Genomic DNA, 22,521 nt, shown 5'->3' with positions numbered 1-22,521 from the left:
CGATTTTGATACATTTTTAATCACTTTGGTCTAAAATATCGCATATCGTTTAGATGGCGACTGAACAATTTTTGTAGTAACATACAAAGTAATTAATTTTCAGATCGATGTCAAAGATCGAATATGGATTTCAGGTTTATAGCTTCGTCACACAGTGATGTCATCAATTACTATATTATTATCAATAAAATTCTTTTCAATATAAAAATTCGAGGTCGGTGCGAATCCCATTTCGAGAATGCCCATAAAGAAGTCTTTGAAATGCGAAGGCGATATTAATTTTTCAGTAAGCCGTCAGGGCGTATGAAAGCGTTGCGTCTGGAGCCCGCGGCTTGCGACTCGCAACGGTATAGCCCACTCACAATGAGCTGATTCAGATCTATTCCAAGGTGTCGCAACTTATTATGCGGTCCGAAGGCCACGCGAAATGTTAACCGGTCAACAGAATCGATGGCTCGTTACATCTCATTGCGTAATGTTACTTGTCTGCACTCGCTGCCTCGCTTGAGCACGACCATTGATATCTTCTTTTTTAAATATACTACTATCTAAAAATTTTAGGGTTCCTTTGTGTAATTATTTATAGGTAATTTATTATTTATCTAAAATAAAATAATTGTATGATGTAGTCTCTTATTCAGTATCTCATATTAAGTATTAATAAATTTACTTTATGATATATACATAGGTATTTTTATCATTTATGTTAGCTGAACATTGTTATATGTATCCTTGGATTTCGTTCGACCGTCGTTACATTCGCAGTTTTTTTCAAAGAATATGAGAAGGACGACATGATACAATCTGCAATTTTTATAAATGTTTCGACAGAACTATGGAACCGTCCCCGTTCTTTTAGATGTAACTGCGTGCATGACCAGTTTTTATTACCTGGGAAGCACAACTATTATTATATCAATTTACTATATTAGTAAGACTTATTTTATGTCGAGGAATTATATTTAAAATGAGGTCACGTGTAAATTAACTTGAAAGTTATTTACCGGTCGTTTCCGTTATTGCATTATAATGTGTTAATACAATAATTGAAATTGTATGAGGAAAGATAGAGTGGTAAATTATATTAGCTTTAAAAACTTTAATGAAACTACTCAAAAAATGAAATGTAGTAATTGACAGAATGAAGTTACACATTTTCATTCACGGACCCAGGGACTCCACTGCACTGACACTTGTGTCAATGATAAACAGCTGAACCAGGATAAGCGAGAAACCTTTACAAGCGAGAGTTACTGTCTGGACCTGACGTGCAAACTCCATAACCGAGAAACTCGGGTTTCAAGAAACCTCTACAAGCGAGAATAATATCGCTTACCTTTTGAATCTTGCTTACCATAGGTTCAACTGTAAACATACCTCTTCTCGCACAAAAAACAAATATAACAGTTGAAACCCCCAGTCAAAAAGTACTACTATGTATTATATGTCCATCCATCTCACAAATACAATTTAAACATGAGCCAGAACCATTTAAGTTTATCTGAATAGGGTAAGTAAATTGTTTTTGTCCTAAATTTACATTCAGACCTTGAATTTACATCAAAAGGTTGCTTGTCTGTTAAAAGGTCAATGATATCATGTTACTTAATAATGGGTAATGGGTCAGTGAGTAATGGGTCAACGGATACTTAATAAATAATTGAAATACCAACGTAATTATCAGGCGATAAGTGTCATGATGATCTTTCTTTAATAAGGTATGGTAATAAATAAATACATATATGGTAGAAAAATGGAATGTTAGTTTACTGAATGGAATTTTACATCTTTGTATATTATATGTTGCTTGAGTTATATCGTATACGTAGATAATTGTTTAATATTTATTGAATGAATATCGTTTACGATGCGATGCCGAGTGCCGAAATACTCATAAAAACGGTCTCATCTTAATCCCTTTGAAAAGAAAAATAATCACATTTATTTGCAACCGTTGATTTTTGTAGTACAAGATACAGTTTGAACTGTTATTGTTACTTGGATAAAACCCAGAATTAATACTAAAGTAGGTGTTAAGTTTCCTAGTAAGATTCTATTGATTTATGTAACGTACCGTACCACACAATCAAAATCCAAAAACAATAGTCGTTTAACTAAACATAAAGCAAAATACAATCCTAAACCTATACCGCTTCTTGTAAACGAACTTGGGTGGATGCCAGTAAAATGCCAAGCGTTGGTGTTCTCTCGTTGTGTTTTTTGTACGTTTTCCGTTTCCGTTGATCTTTTCCTTATTTTTCTGCGACAGCAGGTGGTAGGGGGCGAAACTGTTTTATCATTTTATTCTTATTGTGTTCTTATTTTTGACATAATATCTAAAAAGGTTTCATAATCTTTATAACTGATAGACGCATTCGTTTTAAGGTTACAATCGATCTACAAACCCGGTACCAACCGCGGTAACTGGCAAGGCTAACACGACTGGGTCATTCGTGGATGCGGCGGCGTGGCGAATTGAAGCAATGGAACAAACGGTTATATTCATTTTTTATTTACCTCCAGAAAATGACAAGAGACATTGGGGACTAAACAGAGGTTTAGTAAAATACCTTACCTAAGCCGGCTACATACTGAAACCACGCGAAAACAGAAAGAAAACAGTTTGACTGTTGAAACTGAAGGTCAGTAGCCGGCTTTAACTTTGAAAAGTAGTTATACATTTGAAAACATTTTAAATTAAAATCACACAAATTAAATAAAGATTAAAATAAGTTTAAATTTAATTGACTCATTAATATTTATTTAAACCCAAGACTTCATAAAAGGTAACATTTTAGGTCACATATGTCGTTACTGTGCGACTAAGTAACTAAAATGTATTGGGCACTATTTTACACTCATAAGATAATAATTTATAAAGACTCAACGTGTTTGAATCAATTTGAACGTACAGGGGCGTATTCTGTTTTTTTTTCATTTAAAAAAAAAGTATGATTTAAACTAAGATGACATACACCATACAAAATTGACATACACCATAAGTTTATTTAACTGATATTATAGTTAAAGACTGTATAATAAGACATTTTCATATGTTGCAAATTATTAAATATAAATAATATGAAAAGGTAACAAAACATCACCGGATTTAATTCTAAAAAAAAGTGTTTTATAATGATCAACGAAAAATATTAATACGATTACAAACATTAAAATATTAGCTTAAATTTTCAAAAAAATAGAATTAAATTAATATACAATATTACTAATAAGTAATATTAAAAATTACTTTATCAATAACTTTAAAAATAAGTTGCTTATTTATGAGGAATTAAAAACATTTTTAATACTTATCCCTATGACTGCTACTTTTTCCATTAAGTAACTATAAGCACACTCTATAGTTACTAATCTGGATAATATAAAACTTAGCAATATTATACTTTGTGCTTTCAGGCACCACGTCCTTTTTGGTTTCATTTTAGATGGTAAATATTAGTAATAAAACGTTTCACACAACATCGCTTTGCAGATCACCAGTTATCGTCCCTAGGTGGCGGTGGTGGCCTGAAAATATAAAACAAATTTTCAACAATCGTCCAAGAAGTACATCAGTTGTTGATATTAAAATTTAAATTAACCGGCAATGCTCAATCCAATCTTACACACATAATAAACATAACATTTATAATTATAAGGTTGTAGAGATATGGTTGTGTTCATAAAGGAGATCTCATGACCACCTAGATAGCGCGTTTAGCAAACACTTTTAAGTCCAAGGTGATGCAAATTCGATATAATCCGACTCTGCGTCAGCGTCAGTTAAACCACGTAAAACATAAACATAGATTCATTGTGAATTCAATAGTTATTACTGAAATAAACTTCTTTGAATCTCTAATGAATGGACTTACTTATAACATAAGGACTTCGCCATTATAGCAGAATGTAGTTTGTAATTCCCATTAAAACTTCTTATAGGGAATTCCTTTTTTAAAATACTAAATGGACTTTGTTATGGCTTCCCGATGTGCCTTACCCCACGTACTACGATCCCAACGCAGCAACTCCGTGACTTCAACGCTACTAATTTTGCTTTACACTCTTTAAAATAACTGAGAGAAGAATATTTTTAGTTTCACGATGAACGTTTTTATAATAAAGCCAAATTATTTATGATACACTGTTGAGGTATAGGATGCCCGAACAATAACTATTTTATGAACATTATTCGTCTTATGATATGTTTTTCTAATTTTTAGTATATTTTCAATTATTATACAACTGTAGTAAAGTTGGATAAGTCTTGTTCAAAGGACCATATTCTGAACCTGATTAACCACTTGAAATTGTGAGTTGGTAATCTCTAGTGATATATCGTAAATACGATTAGGGTGATTGGTGATGAGCGATGAGGCAAATAGTTAAGATTTGAAAGTAGTATGATGTTGAATTGTTTGTATGAGTAATTCTTTTTTATCTGATTCATTCAATGTGTTGTTCAATTTTTTTTTTAGTCATAATAAGCTTGATTTCTTGATTCGAATAATGCTTTATTCATGCTGACCTATAAATGGCCAAAAACATTACCCAGGAATTGATCCAGGTGTGGTCCAGTTGCCATTTTCGCAGGGTTCTGTCTCCGGTGTTCCTTGAGGTCTGAAAGACAATAAAAGAATTAAATTAGCTATTGTTATTATTAATATTGTTTTGCAATTATTTACTTGAACTTTAGTTTCATTAAGCAATATAAAAAAAAACACTGACTGAAATATAGAGAGTAGTAGCAGTAGTAGTCAGTTCATAGTTAACAGTTTAACAATCAATATATACTTACGCTGTGTTAAAGTTAGAAAGAGTAATGAAGTCCTGCGTGTTCATTCTCCGCTCATACGTTCGCCAGAGATTGACGCACAAAGGGGTTAGCAGTATGCACCACAGCAGACCCAACACGACTCCACAAAGCCACCAGCCGTGCTTGTAACAAACCATTTTCGGAATTATATTATTAAAATTTAATAGTTTTCAGAAAGTACCAAGCATACACAGGGTAAACCGATATAGATGCATCGGAATAGCTATAAACTATTAGTCGTCTTTAATTACTCTTGACAATTTTTTAAAATCCTAATCACGATTTCGCTTCTTAAACTTAAATTTAAATTAAAAAGCAATATTATCATACCAAAGAAGAAATATATTTAGTGCAGAGTAGAGCCCTGACCGCAGCGTACACTGCAAACAACGGTTGACAACGGGCGGCGTGTTTGCCAGTAGACGTGAGCACGTGAGAGCGCCATCTAGCGGCGTGCGACACCAACCGGGATACGTACGCTGACACCTTCTAAACGATAACGAATAGCTCATAGACATGAATCGTATTACAATGCTGCTATTCTAAGCGAAATTGCGACGTATTGGCACAATAATTCTGCAATCTGTTACAATCAATGCGATCTTCCACATATATACTATGGTGACTAAATAGAGTTGATCCTATAAAATGGTTTAACGTTGTTAGGACATAAATCTAATAATGTCGTGAAATGTACGTGATTTGAGATGAAAAGTTGGAATTGAGATATATTATTAGTATTATAAAGTCTGTTTTGTTTTATTATCATCTAAGTAGAAACATTTTGAATAAATGTGTACACATCAATAAGTGGTCCATGACTGATTCATTTCGGGCGGTCTTAGTGGTAAAATCACGGTTCATTTTAAATAGTAGAATGGCTTATAACAATTTTAATCAAAAAGTGTTGTTTAATCTTGTAAAATTATTTGACGTTTCAACAAAAGTTAAACGTACAAAAGTATTTCACCAAGAATGGGCAAAACGAAAACGTACTTGGCCGGAGAACACGCAGTTAGACGTCTTAATTGCCGCGTGTGGGCGGACGCTTCGTGGCTTTGTTCACGATTTATGCGATTCTATCTACAACGCCAACGCTGACGCAGTCTACTCAAGAAATTTATACTTTTATTTATGTAGTATAACCTATTTAGATATGGATTTTTTATATCATATGGTGGCAAACGAGCTAGCGACTTGAGCGAGCGCTGAAGTGCGGGAAGGGGAAGAGGACTAAAATTAGGCCTACGGCAACACACTCATCAGACGAAACGCGGAATTGCTTCCACTTCTCGCCTGTCTTCTGTGTGATCGTGGTATTGCACAGGGCGAGCCGACCAATTCGTGGAACAGATGTTGTTGTTGCTGACGTCTACCATTGTTAATTTGGCTGATTGGGTGATTGGTGACATGATTACACGACTTAAATGATGGATTACAGATCGATCTAGACGGCGAAGACTTGGTGCGCCGACGTACATGATTTAGGTAAGAATAGGAAGATATAGAGAACTTTAGATTTAATACAGTTACATTGTTAAAATTAGGTTTATGCCTTAATACACACTGAATTGCTTAACATAAACTTGTACATACAGTTGCCACAAGAGCAACACAAGACTACACACTTACCCACAACCAACCTTACTGTTTAGTTGGGACAGTGTGTGCACTTTACAGCCTAACCCGGTCGATAAATTCTCTAGCTGGCGGTGGCTCTAAACGAGATAGACATAACTTGACAAAAGACGATAGTCTTAACGATCCAGTTGTGTATATGGAGAAACAGTTTGCTTACTTTCTGCGCAATGACGTCTCCCTGGTTGTCGATGTAAAACTGCGCCGTGTGTATATGACTCAGCGATATGTTCAGTCTTCTTCGGTAGGGTATTAATTGAAGTTCAAGTTCAGTCAGTTTGAATACAAGATCCGCTCTCAACTGCTCTAATGGTTTTATATTACTTAAATAAACTCTTTCTGTACGTTTAGCTGAAAAGTAAATTCTAATTTTACGACTGACAATCTCCGATTTGGTTTTGGGATACGTTGTTCATACCAAGGATATGCACAGCAATTGATTTAAACAAGTTTTCTGTGCTATTTTTTTGATAAAAACGAAAAAGCTGATGCGAAGGTATTGTTTTTCTTTATTTCATTACATTATTTAGGACTTGAGAACCGCAATAGTGAAATGTTTAAAAAAAAAGTTTTTATCGTCAAAAAACCGGCAGACTAGAAAAAATTAAACTCACCTAAAGTTTCGAGTCTTCCTGAAGTTGTTAAATCAGATATTTGCGCCGCAACATTCTCCAATTGATCTTCTAAAGCAGGCAAGTCCTTTCCAACAACTGGATTGTTATATTCCATCCTTAAATATAAAATTTCTGGATGGAAATTGAATGGTTTGCAATAATAGGGAATTCAATCAATTTGTAATTTATTTTTCGTGTCCTAATTTACCATGACTTTTAAAAATAAGCAAGTAGGAATTTAATTTGGTTTATAGAAATATTTTAAATACTTACCTATATGACGGTAGATTGACATTAGATTTTACAAGAATCTCATTAAGTATTCTGTTAAATGGAGCGGATATTGATTTGAGGAAGCTGACATCGACGGCAGTAGACAGCCGTCCCAGATCCGCTTGCAGCTCCTCCCATTCGAAGTACGATGTCTCTTTGTTAACATCCAAGATTCTGTCGAGTTGAAAAACTACGTACGCCGGTCGATTCCGCTCGCAATCTCTGAGCAAGGGAACAGGTAAGCAATTTTATTTGCTACTCGAGTTGAAACTTAAAATGAAACGTTAAAACTTTGTAACCTATTGGGAAATGTTTTCAACTCAAACAATAAGTAACAGAAGTATACTTTTTTTAATGAATTCAATATTAAAACACTTGGTAGAGACGCGTATGTAACATTTAAGTCTGGTGATTACTAACTATAATTTTGAGGTTAAATGATGGCTACACAAAATATATTTGTTTACTAACCTCAAAACATCCCTTACGGACACTTCAATTGTGACGTTATCAAGATCTCTGAACATGGCGTCAAAAAATCCTTCATTGTTTTCCAGCAGTGGAGACGGCCTATCCAAAAGCTTTGATAGAGTTTTATACTGAGCAGAATCCCACAGTGTTTGACACAAAAAAACCTTTTGGGAAAAATGCCACTATTATTATTGATTTTGCCTTTCCTTTAAGATAAGCGTTAACATATAGCATAAGTGCCTTTCATTTTTAAACGAGCAATTATATAAATATATAAATGCTGGAAATTTATTCAAAGGCTCTCCACATGTAACAATATCTAGACAGATTTAAAAAAGAATTAGTTTATAGTGATCTTAATTGTTTAATATCACTGTGCATCATTTAATTCAAGCATATGTTCATCAGCCTCAAATTTGTACAAGAAGAAATTAAGTAAGTGTTTAAATAATTGAGATCTCTGGTTAGAGTTAACATAAATAAGGATTTCAAAGAAAGCCTACGACTAATAATAAATGATCATGCTTGATACAATTAAATTATTTTAAATGCAAATGTATTCATCTGATAATCATTATCCCTAAACAATAAAGAAGACAATATTTCAGTATCACGTATTTATACCTCGGCGTGTCCCGCGATAAGAAATACAGCGGAAATCACGCTCCATAAAAGCAGAGAGGCGAAGCATATCCACACGGCAGATCTGAAAGATTTACTGAAAAATAGTCGAGCATGCTGACAAGACAATTTATTCTTAAAATGAAATGAAACATCAAAAGTTTTAAAAATAACAAGTTATTCTGAGATATAGTTCTTTTTGGATGATAAACAATGAGTCAACGTTCAAAGAAGTGCCACAACAAGTAATAAGTATTCATACTGTTATGGCTGGTCAGTTGAGTAATGTGTGGTAGGCATGATTACTATCTATTATTGCTGTTTTATGTTCTATGTGTGATAATAAATGTTTTTTCTTTCTTTCCCTGTCAACCATCTCATCAGTTATTATAAAAAGAAGGGATGGAGATAGTCAAATTAATTTTCATTTCCTGTCTACATCACCTTCTATTTTACTTATTTCGGATGCTTATGATACTTACAGTTGCAGCGTCCTTTTAGCGTGGATCTTTGCTTTTCCACATCCACACAACATGGCTACCAACATTAACATCATGACCAACGCGCAAACTACGGTGCATACTGTAAAATGGAAATCAAGTTACGTCCAAATAAGACAAAATATAATATTACAAATTTGATATTTTTCTTTTATAATTTTTTTCCGTAATAATCAAAAATCTTCATATATATGTTTAGGTCAGTAACACCTTGAATGCAGATTATCAAGATTTACATTTAGAAGTATAAGACCTTGCAATTAATTAAATAAATATGCGAAAAACTTATTCTAACAGTAACAAGTCAATCGTACGTAAGACAGACATAAGTGTACGTAATCATTCCAAATGATACTACAAATTTCGTATAATTTAAAATTTTAAATAAAGAAAAATGTAATAAAATTAACCACTAATATACTATTTATATTTTATATTTTTATGGAGTTTAATTTATATTTTTATGGCCGACGTTTCAAGCACTTCGAAGCGCTCATGGTGCCGTGACCATCAAACACGTTAAGATCCGTAATATTAGTTTAATTTCCGTATGTACTATACTCGTAAGTTTAAGAAATTATTAAAATAACAGTGGAAAATAACTCAGCTTGCATTTCAAGGTGAAGATCATATTATAAAATACTTAAAATTCAAGGCCTCTTATTCGGTGTCAATAGTTCTCACAGATTAAAACTGGTTATACTGAGTTAAGTCCGGAAGATTTGATCGAATTGTGTATTAAAATTAATATAATTTATTACTGTTTAGGAAACTTCCTATATGTGTATTTTAAGTAATTTAAATTATTTTCATCTTCTCACAGACCAAAATGTAATTAAAGATTTGCGTTTTTCAATCTGATATTCACTCATGTGAACTTGTTACGTACTTTCATAAGTACTTTGTAATCTTAACATATCTTAAAATGAACCTTACTCCTTTTTGCTCTCATTATAATCATATCTTTCGTCCTTGTCATGTAACGAAATGTAACGCGGCACCTTTACTTCCGAAGTAAAGGTGCCGCGTTACTTTCATTTATTTTCATTAAGATTACATTTAATTACGTTACATCTTTATGCTTTTTAGATTTTGACTTAACCAAAATAACTGACGACTTATTTACAACAATTCAATTGTAAACAAATTAATTTACCCAACATGAAAATCCATCTCCAAAATTCGTATATCTGTATTCTTTCAAAGCTGGCGTCAAGTTGCCTAGAGAAGGAATGTAGGTCTGCCGTCAAGTACCGCACAATGTCGGTAAGGATTCTAGCCGAGCTATGAACTTTGTCACGACGAATTTCTATGTCACGAAGAATACCTAAAAGAATTTGGATATTAATTAAACTTTCATGGATTAGGTTGCCCCCATTAAAACAAAATTCACATATATCCTAGGAGATGTTTTTGTTTTGTTCGATGTGAAGTCGAATACAAGAATTCCTATATCAATGTATCGTTTGTACTTCTTTCATTCCATTAAAACGGACAAAGGGAGTTCTACTTATAAAACATTTAAGTTCAGACGGACATCATATTGATAAAAATCATTTTTCCGATATTGAATTGACCTCATAGACATGTATTCTTCCGGCGAGTATTAGTCTTCCTTCTTTTTCCAAGGTTCCAAAACAACCAAGGTTCTAGATATGTCGATTTTTTTTTAATTAATCATAGTATTATTTTACGAATGAGAAAATCGATCATTGGGTATTCTATTAGTGAATGGCTCTTATCTGCTCAAGTTATCGCTAACCGTTGGTTTCTGAGACCAAAATTTCTGTAATGTCACCCCTCTCATTATCTTTGACAAAACAGATATAACAATATGATGTTTTATACGGGGATTTTGATCTCCAATCCACCACAAGTGATGAATTATATTAATGTCCGTGTAGAAATGCTCACGACTACTTCAAGTTAATTAATCATTCAATAACGCCCTTATTCCTACAACCATAGCTAAACAGACAAATGATAGACCTTGATTTGACATAATCGAAGGGCAGAATATGTAGTTATTGATATATTATAGTTATTCTTTCATGATACTATCGTTTATTAAACTCTGAAAACAGACATAGATAATACTGAATTCGCTATTTATCGGGGTGATGTAAGGAGTAGAGAAACGTTCAACAAATCGGCAAGACTTTTGCAATGATTATAAAAATGACTTGTTTACTTACTATCTCTAACTTCCTTGGTCTGTGTTAAAATAAGTGATGGCAAAGAACGCAATTCCCGTTTCGCTGTAGCAATGGCAAGCGTCAAGTTGTCCACACCTAGAGCTCGAAGCTCCAATAACTGTTGCTCCTTTAGTATCTATAAAGTATGGATAAATTGTATTTTTTATTAATAAAATGAAATAACAAAAGAGTAAGTATACAGAGAACTTGATTTTCCCTAGACTTTACAAAATTTGCAGTTATAAATAATTTATGTTAGATCAACTCTATAAAATAAATCTTCAGTCTAAACTACTACACTTTTAGAACCTTTTAGTTGTATCTATATACCTATAAAACTAATTGGTTATCTACCGAGTTAAACTTCAGCTTCAGTTCCATAGAATGAGTGTTAATTGTGTCACAGAGTGGTGCGTCTTTCGCCGAGCATTGCTTCTTCAGGCCGTCTATTTGTCTGGCGAGGTCATCGAGTCTGTCCGCAGCGACTGCCGCTAATGTGCCTGCCTTGATACTTATGTTTCGCAAAGCGGACACTTTCGATGAGAGATCTTCACTTTCTGAAAGCGACGCAAAAAATCTTATGTGTAATTCATGAAATTAATTATAATATTCGCATTAAGAAATTATCTACTGGCGCATCATTGCAGTCTTAATAACCCATTTCTGTATTTTAGAAGGATTTTTTACTGTTAAAGAGCATTTTCTCTTATACATATTATAAGTACTTTACCCACGCAAAGTTCTAAAAATTACATCGCTTTTTAAAGTTACAGTAACAATAAAATTTATACAATGACGTTAGTGGCTAGCTATAAATACAAGCTGTCTGCAATAGTCCTTTAATAGTGTTAGAATACGACTAACGCCTTGTATAGCTGGGTCGTTTGAATACCTCACGTAGTACAATTTCGCATTTCAATAGATACCTGCTATTATGTCCGCTAAGGAGTCCAGCACCAAATCGATACCGCTCTCCGAAGCAATAGCTTGTTGTATTGGCTCGCCTAGGAACGTGTCGACGTCTGTTAACAAACATGGTATACGTTGTTAAAAATATACATTATGATTTTTCACAAATGAAATTGAGTTTTTTTTTGTTATACATATTTATATTAAACTTCTATTAAATCATTTTTGATAAAAGTTGTGTGTTTGAGCAGGTCCAAAAAATTACATTTTACCATTACCGTTATAAAAAACATAAATTTTATTTAAAAAAAAAGTCAGACTGACTGAGGCTCTAAAAGGTGATATATCGCCATCTATTGGCTGCATATTAAAATAACCGTTGTTATATGTTATACTTTCTTATAATATTCTATAGTATTAATTTTATAATAGTAATTTTATAATATTAATTTCGATAGTATTCTCGAAAATATGGAAATAATGATTTTGTATTGTAAAAAAAATGTGAAGGCGTGTAGATTGAAACTCGTTTTTCACTAATTTAGTATGTTTATTCCTACATCCATTGTTTGTTTTTCGTGCCAATGTAATATACCATTACAACAGTCCTGTGATTAAGACGAATTGAATTACACCTAACTTAACAAAATCGGTACAGTTGTATATGTTCTAGGTTGTCTCAAAGGAATTTACATACATAAAAACCCACAAACTGAAAATTAAACTTACATACGCATGAAAAACATTACATAATATGGATATGGCTCATGGAAAACCATTGGTTTTCTGATATTTTGTGACGAAACACGATAATAAAAGACTGTCATTCAACCTTTCAAATGATCGTCAGTGATTTTTTTGTATGTGTAGCGTTGTATTATAAAATCTACGCGAAGAATAACTAAACAATTGTTTCAGGTAAATAACCTTTGACTTGCTAACAAAAAAATAAAGCCCTCAGTTTAATATCAATTAGACATAAAATTTTATTTTTGTTATCTGTGTGAAATGGCTTCGCGTAACAATAAACGTGAAGGTGTACTCGTGTTGGATGAAATTCAATTTGGAAAGGGTGCGCTACCATAATGTAATCCTTTCACCTTTATGAGAGCCGTTTGCTACAGAATTGATACAATACTCCTTCTCATGTAAATACACAGCTATGAAAATGTTTACGCATATTGCAGAGGTATGCTAACAAGCTACTATATTAAGATTCTGACATACATACGAGTATAATAAAAGGAACTAAGGAGTAAATAGTTTACGGGTCAATAGCCTAAAGTTTAAGAGTACGGATTATCAATCTAGTTGTCATGAATTCCTGCCATTCGACTTATCGACTTAGCTTATCTGGAATGGTTAAGAAATATTAGTAAATTAATAAAAATCTGTTAATACTTTATTTATATAAAAAAACTTGAGAGATGTCAAGGGACACCCGGATGGAACGAAGTTCCTATGAATTTTCGTTATATATTGTCACGTCGTTGCCATGGTTACTATAGCAAAAAGTGTCGTGACAACTTTTCGTAAGAATTTTTTCCGTCTAGCCCCCTTTCACAACGCGCGATAAGGAACTTCGTTCCAAAAAAATAAGGAGTTCATTACCAAGGGAGCTTTAAGTGTAACGTAACATACAAGTAACGGCCCATCTGAGTGTTTGTCCCGGAAACTTAAGATTTGCCCTAGTCATTATATGAAGGAAATCGCACACTTTTCCGACACTCCCTAACTGCACATAATATATGGACACAAATAACCTTTTTGATATTTGCGGACCAACACATTTTTTCACGTTTCAAGGAATATTGAAAGCCCTCGAAAGGGTTACTTTCTTACAATACTGTATCAGCATAAAGTAAATAAGTTTTTTCTACAGTATGAAATGCTTTTTCTATTTTTTGAAGCTGTTTATTATCTTCAATATGAGGTAAAGTCAAGTATGAGATGTGGTGTTTTTGATGTTTTTTTTTTGCCTGAATTTTTTTTTAATCGACAGTACCTAGAAAATTAGTAGTTTCAATAATAGTGTATACTCTTAGGACCAAGTAACATATTTATGGATTTTAATTAACTATCATCAAAAGTGTTGATGGTTACATGTACGATGTTACTTACTTTTTAAGTCCTCTTGGTAAGCGTAGAGCACAAGATCTATAGGCGGCACTAAACTGTAATGCAGTTCTCTCGCAGCGACCGACAACCACGTTGCGATGTCTGCGCACGCGCAGTTCACCACATTACGACTGCTCATCGCTGCCACATGCGACTGTTCATTGCTTAACACCATACCGCATATAAGGGTGCTGGGAAATAAAAAAAAAATGCAACCTTATTTTATAAGTCATATGATGTTTTTTATATCAAATTATTATAATCTTTTAAATGTAAATGTGTCCGGAAAAATTAATTCAAATTATATTTTTCTTTTCAAAGTATTAATCCAAAACTGTACGGTGAAGTCTATTGACCAACGAACATTAAAAGACTTTACTATGTTTCAGTAAATGAAATCAATATAAAAAGGATGAACAAAGGTTAAATTTTCTTCAATAAAAGCGAAAGGCAATTCATTGAGAAATGCATGTCAATTGTCCCCTTGGGTCATTCTGTAGAATACTCGGGCGACCCTTATTATGGGCTTATTGTACGCTTCGATCTCTGGCCGAACTTATTCACCTAAAATCTAGGTATAGTGGCAGTTGTGACTTCCAGATAAGCGCATTAACTTTTGTAAAGGATGAACTTTGTATTATTTAGCTCTATTTCTATTCCATTCGGAAAGATGTTTCTCATTTGATTTTATTTGTAAACGGATTGAGAGAAAATGTCTTGGTAATTTATTCATTTCTGCCTTCGTTATTCATCATAATTTGAAGGATGGCTTAACATATACTTATTCAGACAATTTCGATGCTATTTTACATCAAACCCTATCCAGAGTATCTACAACGAATACAATTTTTGATAGATCGAATTAAATTGAATTTCAAGTAATAATATTAAAAGCTTACCAACATATTATAACAGTAAAGAATGTCATAAAGACCAAAAACTTGTCAACGCAACTTGAACCTTCTTGCTCAGGGAATAAAGCTCCAGATTCCGCTTCGTCGTTGCAACTTGACTTTGATAGAAGGTATATTATTCCCAAAATGATGAGATACGTCGGTATTATTAAAGCAATACACGCAAAGAGCACAACGAATGCTAAGAAAGTTGACTCCACTTTGATAGACTGAAAAAAAAGCGTAAATAATAAGTGTAAATATATAGTAATTCAGTTTTACAATATATTGTGAGAAGGAATTAACATTTACAAGGAATAGAAAGTATATATTATAAATTTAAATGCTGACATTCCTAAAACGTATATTTTTGAGAGTAAAGGCTTTTGCATCTGTCACATTAAAATTTCCCTTATTAAATAGATCAATATTTCCAATTTTCACAAGTACTCTGTAGTTAACATAATTTTACTTTATCTAGGGTTCGAGTTAATAGCTATTCAGTGTAGCTATTCTAATATATTTAATAAAGGTTCACTTATTCTGAAAGCTGTTCGCACATTCACCGGATTGAATTATATACATATATGAATACATAATCACCGGAACACTGCGAATCGTCGATGTAATTAGGAAATGTCTGATACGTTTTTCCTTCAGAAGAAATAAGCTCTTTTGTAAATGACTAGCGGTATATAACAAGGGTTGTCAAAATACCAGTATCCTACTGATTACTTACTATCCTATCGGCTTTTCATTTTTTCGTATAGATTGTTTACTGATTTTTTCTGATAGTTTAAATAAATTTAGTTTAATAAGTGTATACAATTAATAATAAAATTTAGTGTTAGTAAAAATTAGCTTTTGTTATTTCTGAGCATTGAGTAAAATAGGAGAAGAATGAAAAAAATTCAGGCGGGAAGTTTTATTTGTAACTAATGTTTTTAGCTTAGAAAATAAAAATATTATACTAAAATAACATACTATGATAGTACTTTGTTTGAATAAAAAATATGTCATTGTTGACAACCCTAGATATAGCAGATATAACCCGGAGTGCTTATTTAACACGGAATGGTTTTTAAAGCCGGTTGGATAAAGCTTTTCTTGTAAAGTTTAATTGCAGAAGTCAATGTTTTAGATTACCTATACTTTGTTTTTATTAATTTAATACATGTATTAATTTTAAATAAAAAATAAATAAAAGAGAAAAACTTGTTTAAATCAAGCTTTTACTATGTTCTTGCTAATTAAAAGAACTAATAAATAAAAAGACAAACTACTCGTCAAGACGATTCAAACGAGCCCAAACTCAATAAGTTTGTGTCATTTCATTCAAGTCATTCAAGCAAAGTTACTGTGGCCAACTTCCAACTCCATCATCAGATCAGCACCACGTCATCATGATATTAAATTGTGACGTAATAATACACACATATATGTGTAAAATTTCACCTCAATCAGTAACCGGGAAGTGCATCAAATTAATTCCAATTAAACAAGATTTGATGACAAATATCAGGACAGGTGAAACTAAATAGAGCCTGTATAAGAGTAATTTTTTAAAAGTACATTTGGTATGCAAATGCTACGTAAATAATTTTGAGCTTCATATTTCTATTAGAACCTTGTATACATACGTTTAACTTAAACAAATTGTTGACCCTTTAATAATTATTTTTGTAATCTTAAGTTGCTAACACCGGTCAGCAAAAATTATTTCATCTTGTGTACAATATAGGAACAGCATTGACATTTTAAAATGCTTGTTTCCTGAAACTCAATAACGTAAAGTTCACACTGCCAAGATTCAACGAAGTAGATCGCGTTAAAAGCTAAAAAAAAGTATACTCCGTATCTTTATTGTCGACGAGCGTGCCGTTTTGTAAATCGACGTGCCCTTATCTTAATTTTCTCTATTTTAAACGACTATTTAAAACTTTATATTAACAAATTATTGCCGATATATAAGACAAGTTATTAAAATATCTCCCAAAATAAAAAATAAAAACTATTGTAGTGATTAGCTGTATAGTATCTTATTTTTGCAATGTTATAAAAAAACTGACTCGCGCAACTCGTTCAAGTTCCTTGTACAACTAACTATTTTTTTTTTGCTAAATATATTTTAAATACTTTGCACGACATGATTTTTTTACTCGTTGAATTGAATTTTAATTACTTTTTATATTATGTTTAAATTGAAATTAAGTTTTGACGATTTATAACATAAACTTTAAGCTTTAAACCTTTAATAAACATTAAACCTAAATGTGACTTTGGGAATGGGACAGGATTTGTGAATAATTTTGGTAAGGCAACATAAAATATATTCTCCATACGAATTTGTTTAACAAACAAGCTTATGTGATTTGAAATATTTACTAGATTTTACATTTGGATTATGATTATGAAAAGTCCTACAGTTGTATAAAAATTATTTTAAATAATTATTACTTATAAAACTTTATAGTACAGGTAATATAATACTTAATTATTTTATAGAATATACAAAGGTTTAAAATAACACAAATGTTATATATATATATATATATATATATATATATATATATAGAGACATTGACATTTCTATCAGAATTAAACAGTGAGTATAGTTGTAAACAGCTTAAATGATTTCCTGATTCAAAGCTTATGCATATTGTTAAGCTCTCGAACAAAAACTCGCTTCGTATATATTTAAAATCACACTCCAGTTTGCTTTAGATCACAGTGACAACTGATCGCTTACATATTTTTTGGTTCAGTTCCTAAAATTAATTTATAAAAGAAAATATGTTCGAACATACTGTGTTTATAATAACTTTAGTTGTTTTACAATCCTCTGTTAGCTATTCCAGAGTAGCACGTGAGTGTAATTAAAATAATTGTTGTTGTAAAATATTATTTGGATTAAATTATCTTAGAGGTTTGAAGAAATTAAATGAATATTTTTGAATATACTACTAGATATAAGGACAAATAACTTTAAAAAGTATCCAATTTAACGGACTGTGATGTTGTCTATGTCAATTTAATGTGCGAACCCAATTGGATTCTTAAAAGATTTGCAGAATTAAAAGACTTAATTTTATGGCCTGTACATACTTAAATTAATTAATTTGCAATAAGACTCTAATCTTACTGATATTATAAACGCGATAATTGGATGGATGGATATTTAAAGGTATCTCCAGAACGGCTCAACGGATCTCGATGAAATTTGGCATAGATGTAGAACATAGTCTAGAAGAACACATAAGCTACTTATTACATTATTTCTTAATCCCGCGCGGACAGAGTCGCGGGCGACAGCCAGTAAATTAAATATTACAATTTACAGTTGTAAGCACAATATCAATAAAGGAAATTTTTAAATCTTTTTCAGCTGATTACATAAGCCCATGCGTGGGATTAAAGTCCGTTTGTCTGAAGAAGAACATTCAAGAAACGATTCCGAGATTTGTTAAAGGCATCCCGAGTCTTGCTGTTAACGCCACTGATCCTCTTACCTACGATTATGTCAATGTAGAACTGCCCGGTGGTTTAAAAATTGAGTTCAAGGATGGTGTATTAAAGGGCCTTCGAAACTGCGTAGTCAATGATGTCAAGTAAGTTTGCATATATTTTTATTGGTGTTTCGTTGTTCGATAAAACCTTGAGTTTCAAATGTCATGATATCTTGTTTTTACTATATAATGTTCACTTGTATAAGTAGTCGGTGGCTCAGGGGTTAAGCACTTGACTTGCAATCTGCAGGTCTTTTTCGAATCCCGCCATGTACCAATGTGTTTCTCGATTTTCGATTTACATATGTACATTTATCCGACGTTCGTACGACGAAGGAAAACATCGTGATGCAAGACCCGCCGCACATAAGTGTTAATTCCCGGGAGAAAAAGAAGGCGACGCGGCTCGCCACCCGTCACGTTCCGTTCCGCGAAATGGCGAAAAGTGGATTGCGGAGGTTCATTTGGCCACACCAAATGGAGGTCTGAGATCTCTGCCTACCCTTCTGGGTTACAGGCGTGAGTTGTGAGTTGTGTTGAGTCGTATAAGTAGCTCCAGTAAATTTTAGAAACAAGATTTACTGTATAGTATATTTCACCAGTGTCAACCTTGAACGGTTAAGGAAATACTTTTACGATCTATTTTTTATAGTAACCTTAATCTTTATGACTTTAGTTGACACCAGTTATGGCACAAATAAAACCAACATACCTACAAATTTCATAACCGGATGTCATAAAAAATAAAATAAGGGTCTCTATAACAAACATCCTTTAGTTGCTGTTAAACATTGGCCCTTTGCGTTATTTGTTATTTTACGTCTGTTTACAGTTCGCTATAGCATTTTACTTTTTATTGTGCTAAAAAACGGAATCACCAAGTAGTTAGGTAAACCGACGGCCTCGTTATGATAACAGGATGTTGCTGGATACAGGAATCTGAGGACCACATAATTATGGAAATCATTGGGGAAAATCATTGACTGACACAGGCTGATAATGACGTTGATTTCTTATAGTAGGATTAATTAATATCGATTGTTAACAATTCATCTTTATTGCAAGTATTAAATAAAATGTTAATTTCAGATTCCAAAACAATGATGCCGATGTAGAGTTAACTTGTAATGTTACAATTAAAGGCAAATACAAGGCTCAAGGACAAATACTTATTATCGCAATTAATGGAGACGGGGACGCTAAATTAAAAATAAGTAAGAATTTTTTAAATTACATAAATTTAGGCGCCTTTTAAAATAATAAACATTTTAGAAGAGAATCATGGGTACCTACCGGTTTTAATTTTAAATATTAACATTCATTTTAGTTTAAAGTTATTATGTGTCTTGTTACGAGTAGAACCATTAACATCGGAAGCTTTTCATTTTAGTGATATTTATGTAACTGTAGTGAATTATTTTTTTAAACGTTTTACATTGTTTAACATTTAAATGTTGATCATAAGTTCTGTTAAAAAGTCAAGGTCACTTAAACGTTATTATATACGTGATAACCGATGAATGCCGCACGCACGTCATCGAAAAAGTTTGACTCATTATCACGTTCCGCCTGAGTCTATCTTTATCTGTTCTAATTCAATTCAATTTATAGAAGTATGCAATTTTTTCATCAATGTTTCCTTATGACGTTTATCACGAAAAATTATCGTCCGTAAACCGACTTTACAGACAACCGATTTTTTAATTTTTCAGCTGACTTGAATCTTAAAATAAAGCTTAAGTTTATCGACAATATTCGAGATGGAGTAACATATTATGATGTTAAAGATTACATAGTATCTTATAATATTAAAGGAAAAGTACATTTCGCCCTCACAAATCTCTTCAAAGGGAACCCTGAACTAAGTAAGCATAATATAGTAATAAGCTCTTTAACAAATGTTTAATATAACAGTTAATTATATATTTTTTTATCTTCAGGTCAAACAGTGTTGACGTTCCTAAACGAAAATTGGAAAGTTGTAGATGCTGAATTTGGAAAACCATTAGTCGATATTGTCATCGGTATTGCGTTCAAAAATGTACAGAGCTTCTTCAGTAAAATACCAAAAGACGAACTTGTAGTATTATAAATGAAATATTATATTGAAAATTTAACATAATTTAATTATAAACTAAAAGTAAATGTAGTTACTACAGTTTTCCTATTAATTGCGACAGCAAACATTTTGTTAATCGATAATGTTTTCAAAACTTTCGGCGAACGAAATTCAATCCTAAAGTGGAGTCTTTGAAGTCTTAATTATAAATATGATTGTTTTAAAACACTGTTGTACTTTTCGTTAATTAATTGTAGTTGTTAGGTATAATATTTAAATAAATGATTTACTACAAAAGTTTAAGTTAGTAAAAACATAATAAGTACCTGAATAAAAGACAACGGAAATGTTACTTGTCCCCAAATTATATCCTTGGCAAGACCTACCAAATTAAAAACACCATGTCAATTTGTAAAACACGATCGAGTTTAAATTAAGAAACAAGTAATAATAAGATACATCCGATCATAATATTTATAAAAGCAATTTTTTCATATTACCTACAAGAAAAAATTAAAAATCAAATCAAAAGCGAAACCGACTTTTGAAGTGTTTTGGAGACAGTTCACTTGTTTTATATAATTTTATAGCACAAACCTTATTAATTAAAAGTAATAAATTAAATTGCAATACTTACCGATAGGAAAGTCGAATGGATAAATAATAGAAAAGAAGCCAGCCACAAATGTAAAAGGATGATATCCTTGCTCTAGTTTAAACTTTGGTACTAAATAATTTTGCATTTGAGGTAAACTATTAAACTTTATTTTACTTTGATCCATTTCTTCAAACCACTCTATGGAATTACTTGCTCTTATATTATTCTCGGTTACTGCTGAACTTAGCGTACTGTTGATCAAATTTTCTTGTTCATTCAAAAGCTTCTTTGTTATTGAAAATACTTCAAACGTTACAGGCTTAGTAGTTTTTGTTAATATCGACACTTCATTGACGTCTGTTGTTTCGTTCGATTGTCCTGTTTTATCCTTATTTGCATTTTTTAAATTATTATACTTATCTAACCAAGCCTTAATTGCTACTGATTTCGTCCCGTCCACATCTCTTTTATCCCAAACATTTCCTCCAATTCTATTATTAAGAACTTGTAGATTTTTAGCAACTTCCAACTGACGTTGGGGTTTGAAATTTATTTTATTATGTTCTCTATATGCAGATTCTAAGCAGTTTTCCCAAATAACATTTAAAGCTGGCGGCAAATTAATGGCTTTCCGTAAATTGGTACTGTGCATTGAATTTGCTGTTTTATTCTGTTTTGTAGCGGTTAGCTCCGACGTCTTTAATAATTCAGCGTTTCCTTCATCCAAGTCGTTATTTTTTTCTTCAATGGAGTTTTTTCCTGACGTTGTAATTGGGGAGATTGCAAGAAAATTTTCTTCTTGTGCTTCTAAAGACTTACTCAACACGGTACTAGTAACATCATTTACTTTGTTTCCTGTTGAAGGCGCGGGCGTTATTTCCGATGTCGTCTGCATTTGTTGGAAAACGTCTTCAGAGTAGCTTTTATCGAATTTCACTTCGCTCACTGCATCCGATTTTGCTTCTAAGCATATCTGTTTAGCCCCAGTAGTAATAATAATAATAAGAGTCAAAAATATTGCAGTCATTTTCATTATTTTAATTACACAGGACGATTCACTGCCGTTGAATAAGTCTTGTATGTTCGTTATGTGAAGGAAACTGGCCGTAGGAGCGTGAGGCATTGGAAAGAGGATTTGTAGCACTTAACAGTCTGCCCAACGACAGTATAAAATCGTATCATGTCGGCTACTGTGTGCCTTTACTGGATTATGCACAGAGTAATTAAAATTTAGTTTACCCTCAACATTTGATGTAAAAATATTATTTTTAGAAAAAATTAAATTCTTGTTAATTCATATATGACATGTT

General features: G+C 32.3%; 2 protein-coding genes across 2 annotated transcripts; one reads left to right on the top strand and one right to left on the bottom strand.

The window, feature by feature from the left end:
- Positions 1-3,321: 3,321 nt before the first annotated feature.
- Positions 3,322-22,465, bottom strand: LOC106719711 (prominin-1). The gene is made up of 18 exons (XM_014514140.2): positions 21,251-22,465; positions 20,940-20,995; positions 15,055-15,278; positions 14,159-14,346; positions 12,055-12,150; positions 11,483-11,685; positions 11,129-11,264; positions 10,090-10,260; positions 8,916-9,015; positions 8,437-8,518; positions 7,813-7,976; positions 7,342-7,563; positions 7,069-7,184; positions 6,615-6,805; positions 5,147-5,305; positions 4,799-4,938; positions 4,552-4,620; positions 3,322-3,528 (listed from the first exon to the last, which is right to left on the bottom strand). The coding sequence occupies exons 1-18, from the start codon at positions 22,332-22,334 to the stop codon at positions 3,495-3,497; spliced, it is 3,435 nt and encodes a 1,144-aa protein (XP_014369626.2). The 5' UTR covers positions 22,335-22,465; the 3' UTR covers positions 3,322-3,494.
- LOC123721394 (circadian clock-controlled protein daywake-like) lies at positions 17,777-20,903 on the top strand. The gene is made up of 5 exons (XM_045680027.1): positions 17,777-17,914; positions 18,434-18,656; positions 19,644-19,768; positions 20,267-20,419; positions 20,495-20,903. Exons 1-5 carry the CDS (start codon positions 17,842-17,844, stop codon positions 20,644-20,646), a joined length of 726 nt encoding a protein of 241 aa, XP_045535983.1. The 5' UTR covers positions 17,777-17,841; the 3' UTR covers positions 20,647-20,903.
- Positions 22,466-22,521: the final 56 nt, after the last annotated feature.

Source organism: Papilio machaon, chromosome 11 (assembly GCF_912999745.1).
Source record: "Papilio machaon chromosome 11, ilPapMach1.1, whole genome shotgun sequence".
In the NCBI taxonomy this organism is placed as follows: domain Eukaryota; kingdom Metazoa; phylum Arthropoda; class Insecta; order Lepidoptera; family Papilionidae; genus Papilio; species Papilio machaon.
The sequence above is the reverse complement of the archived record's forward strand: the minus strand, read 5'-3'. Positions and strand labels throughout refer to the sequence as shown.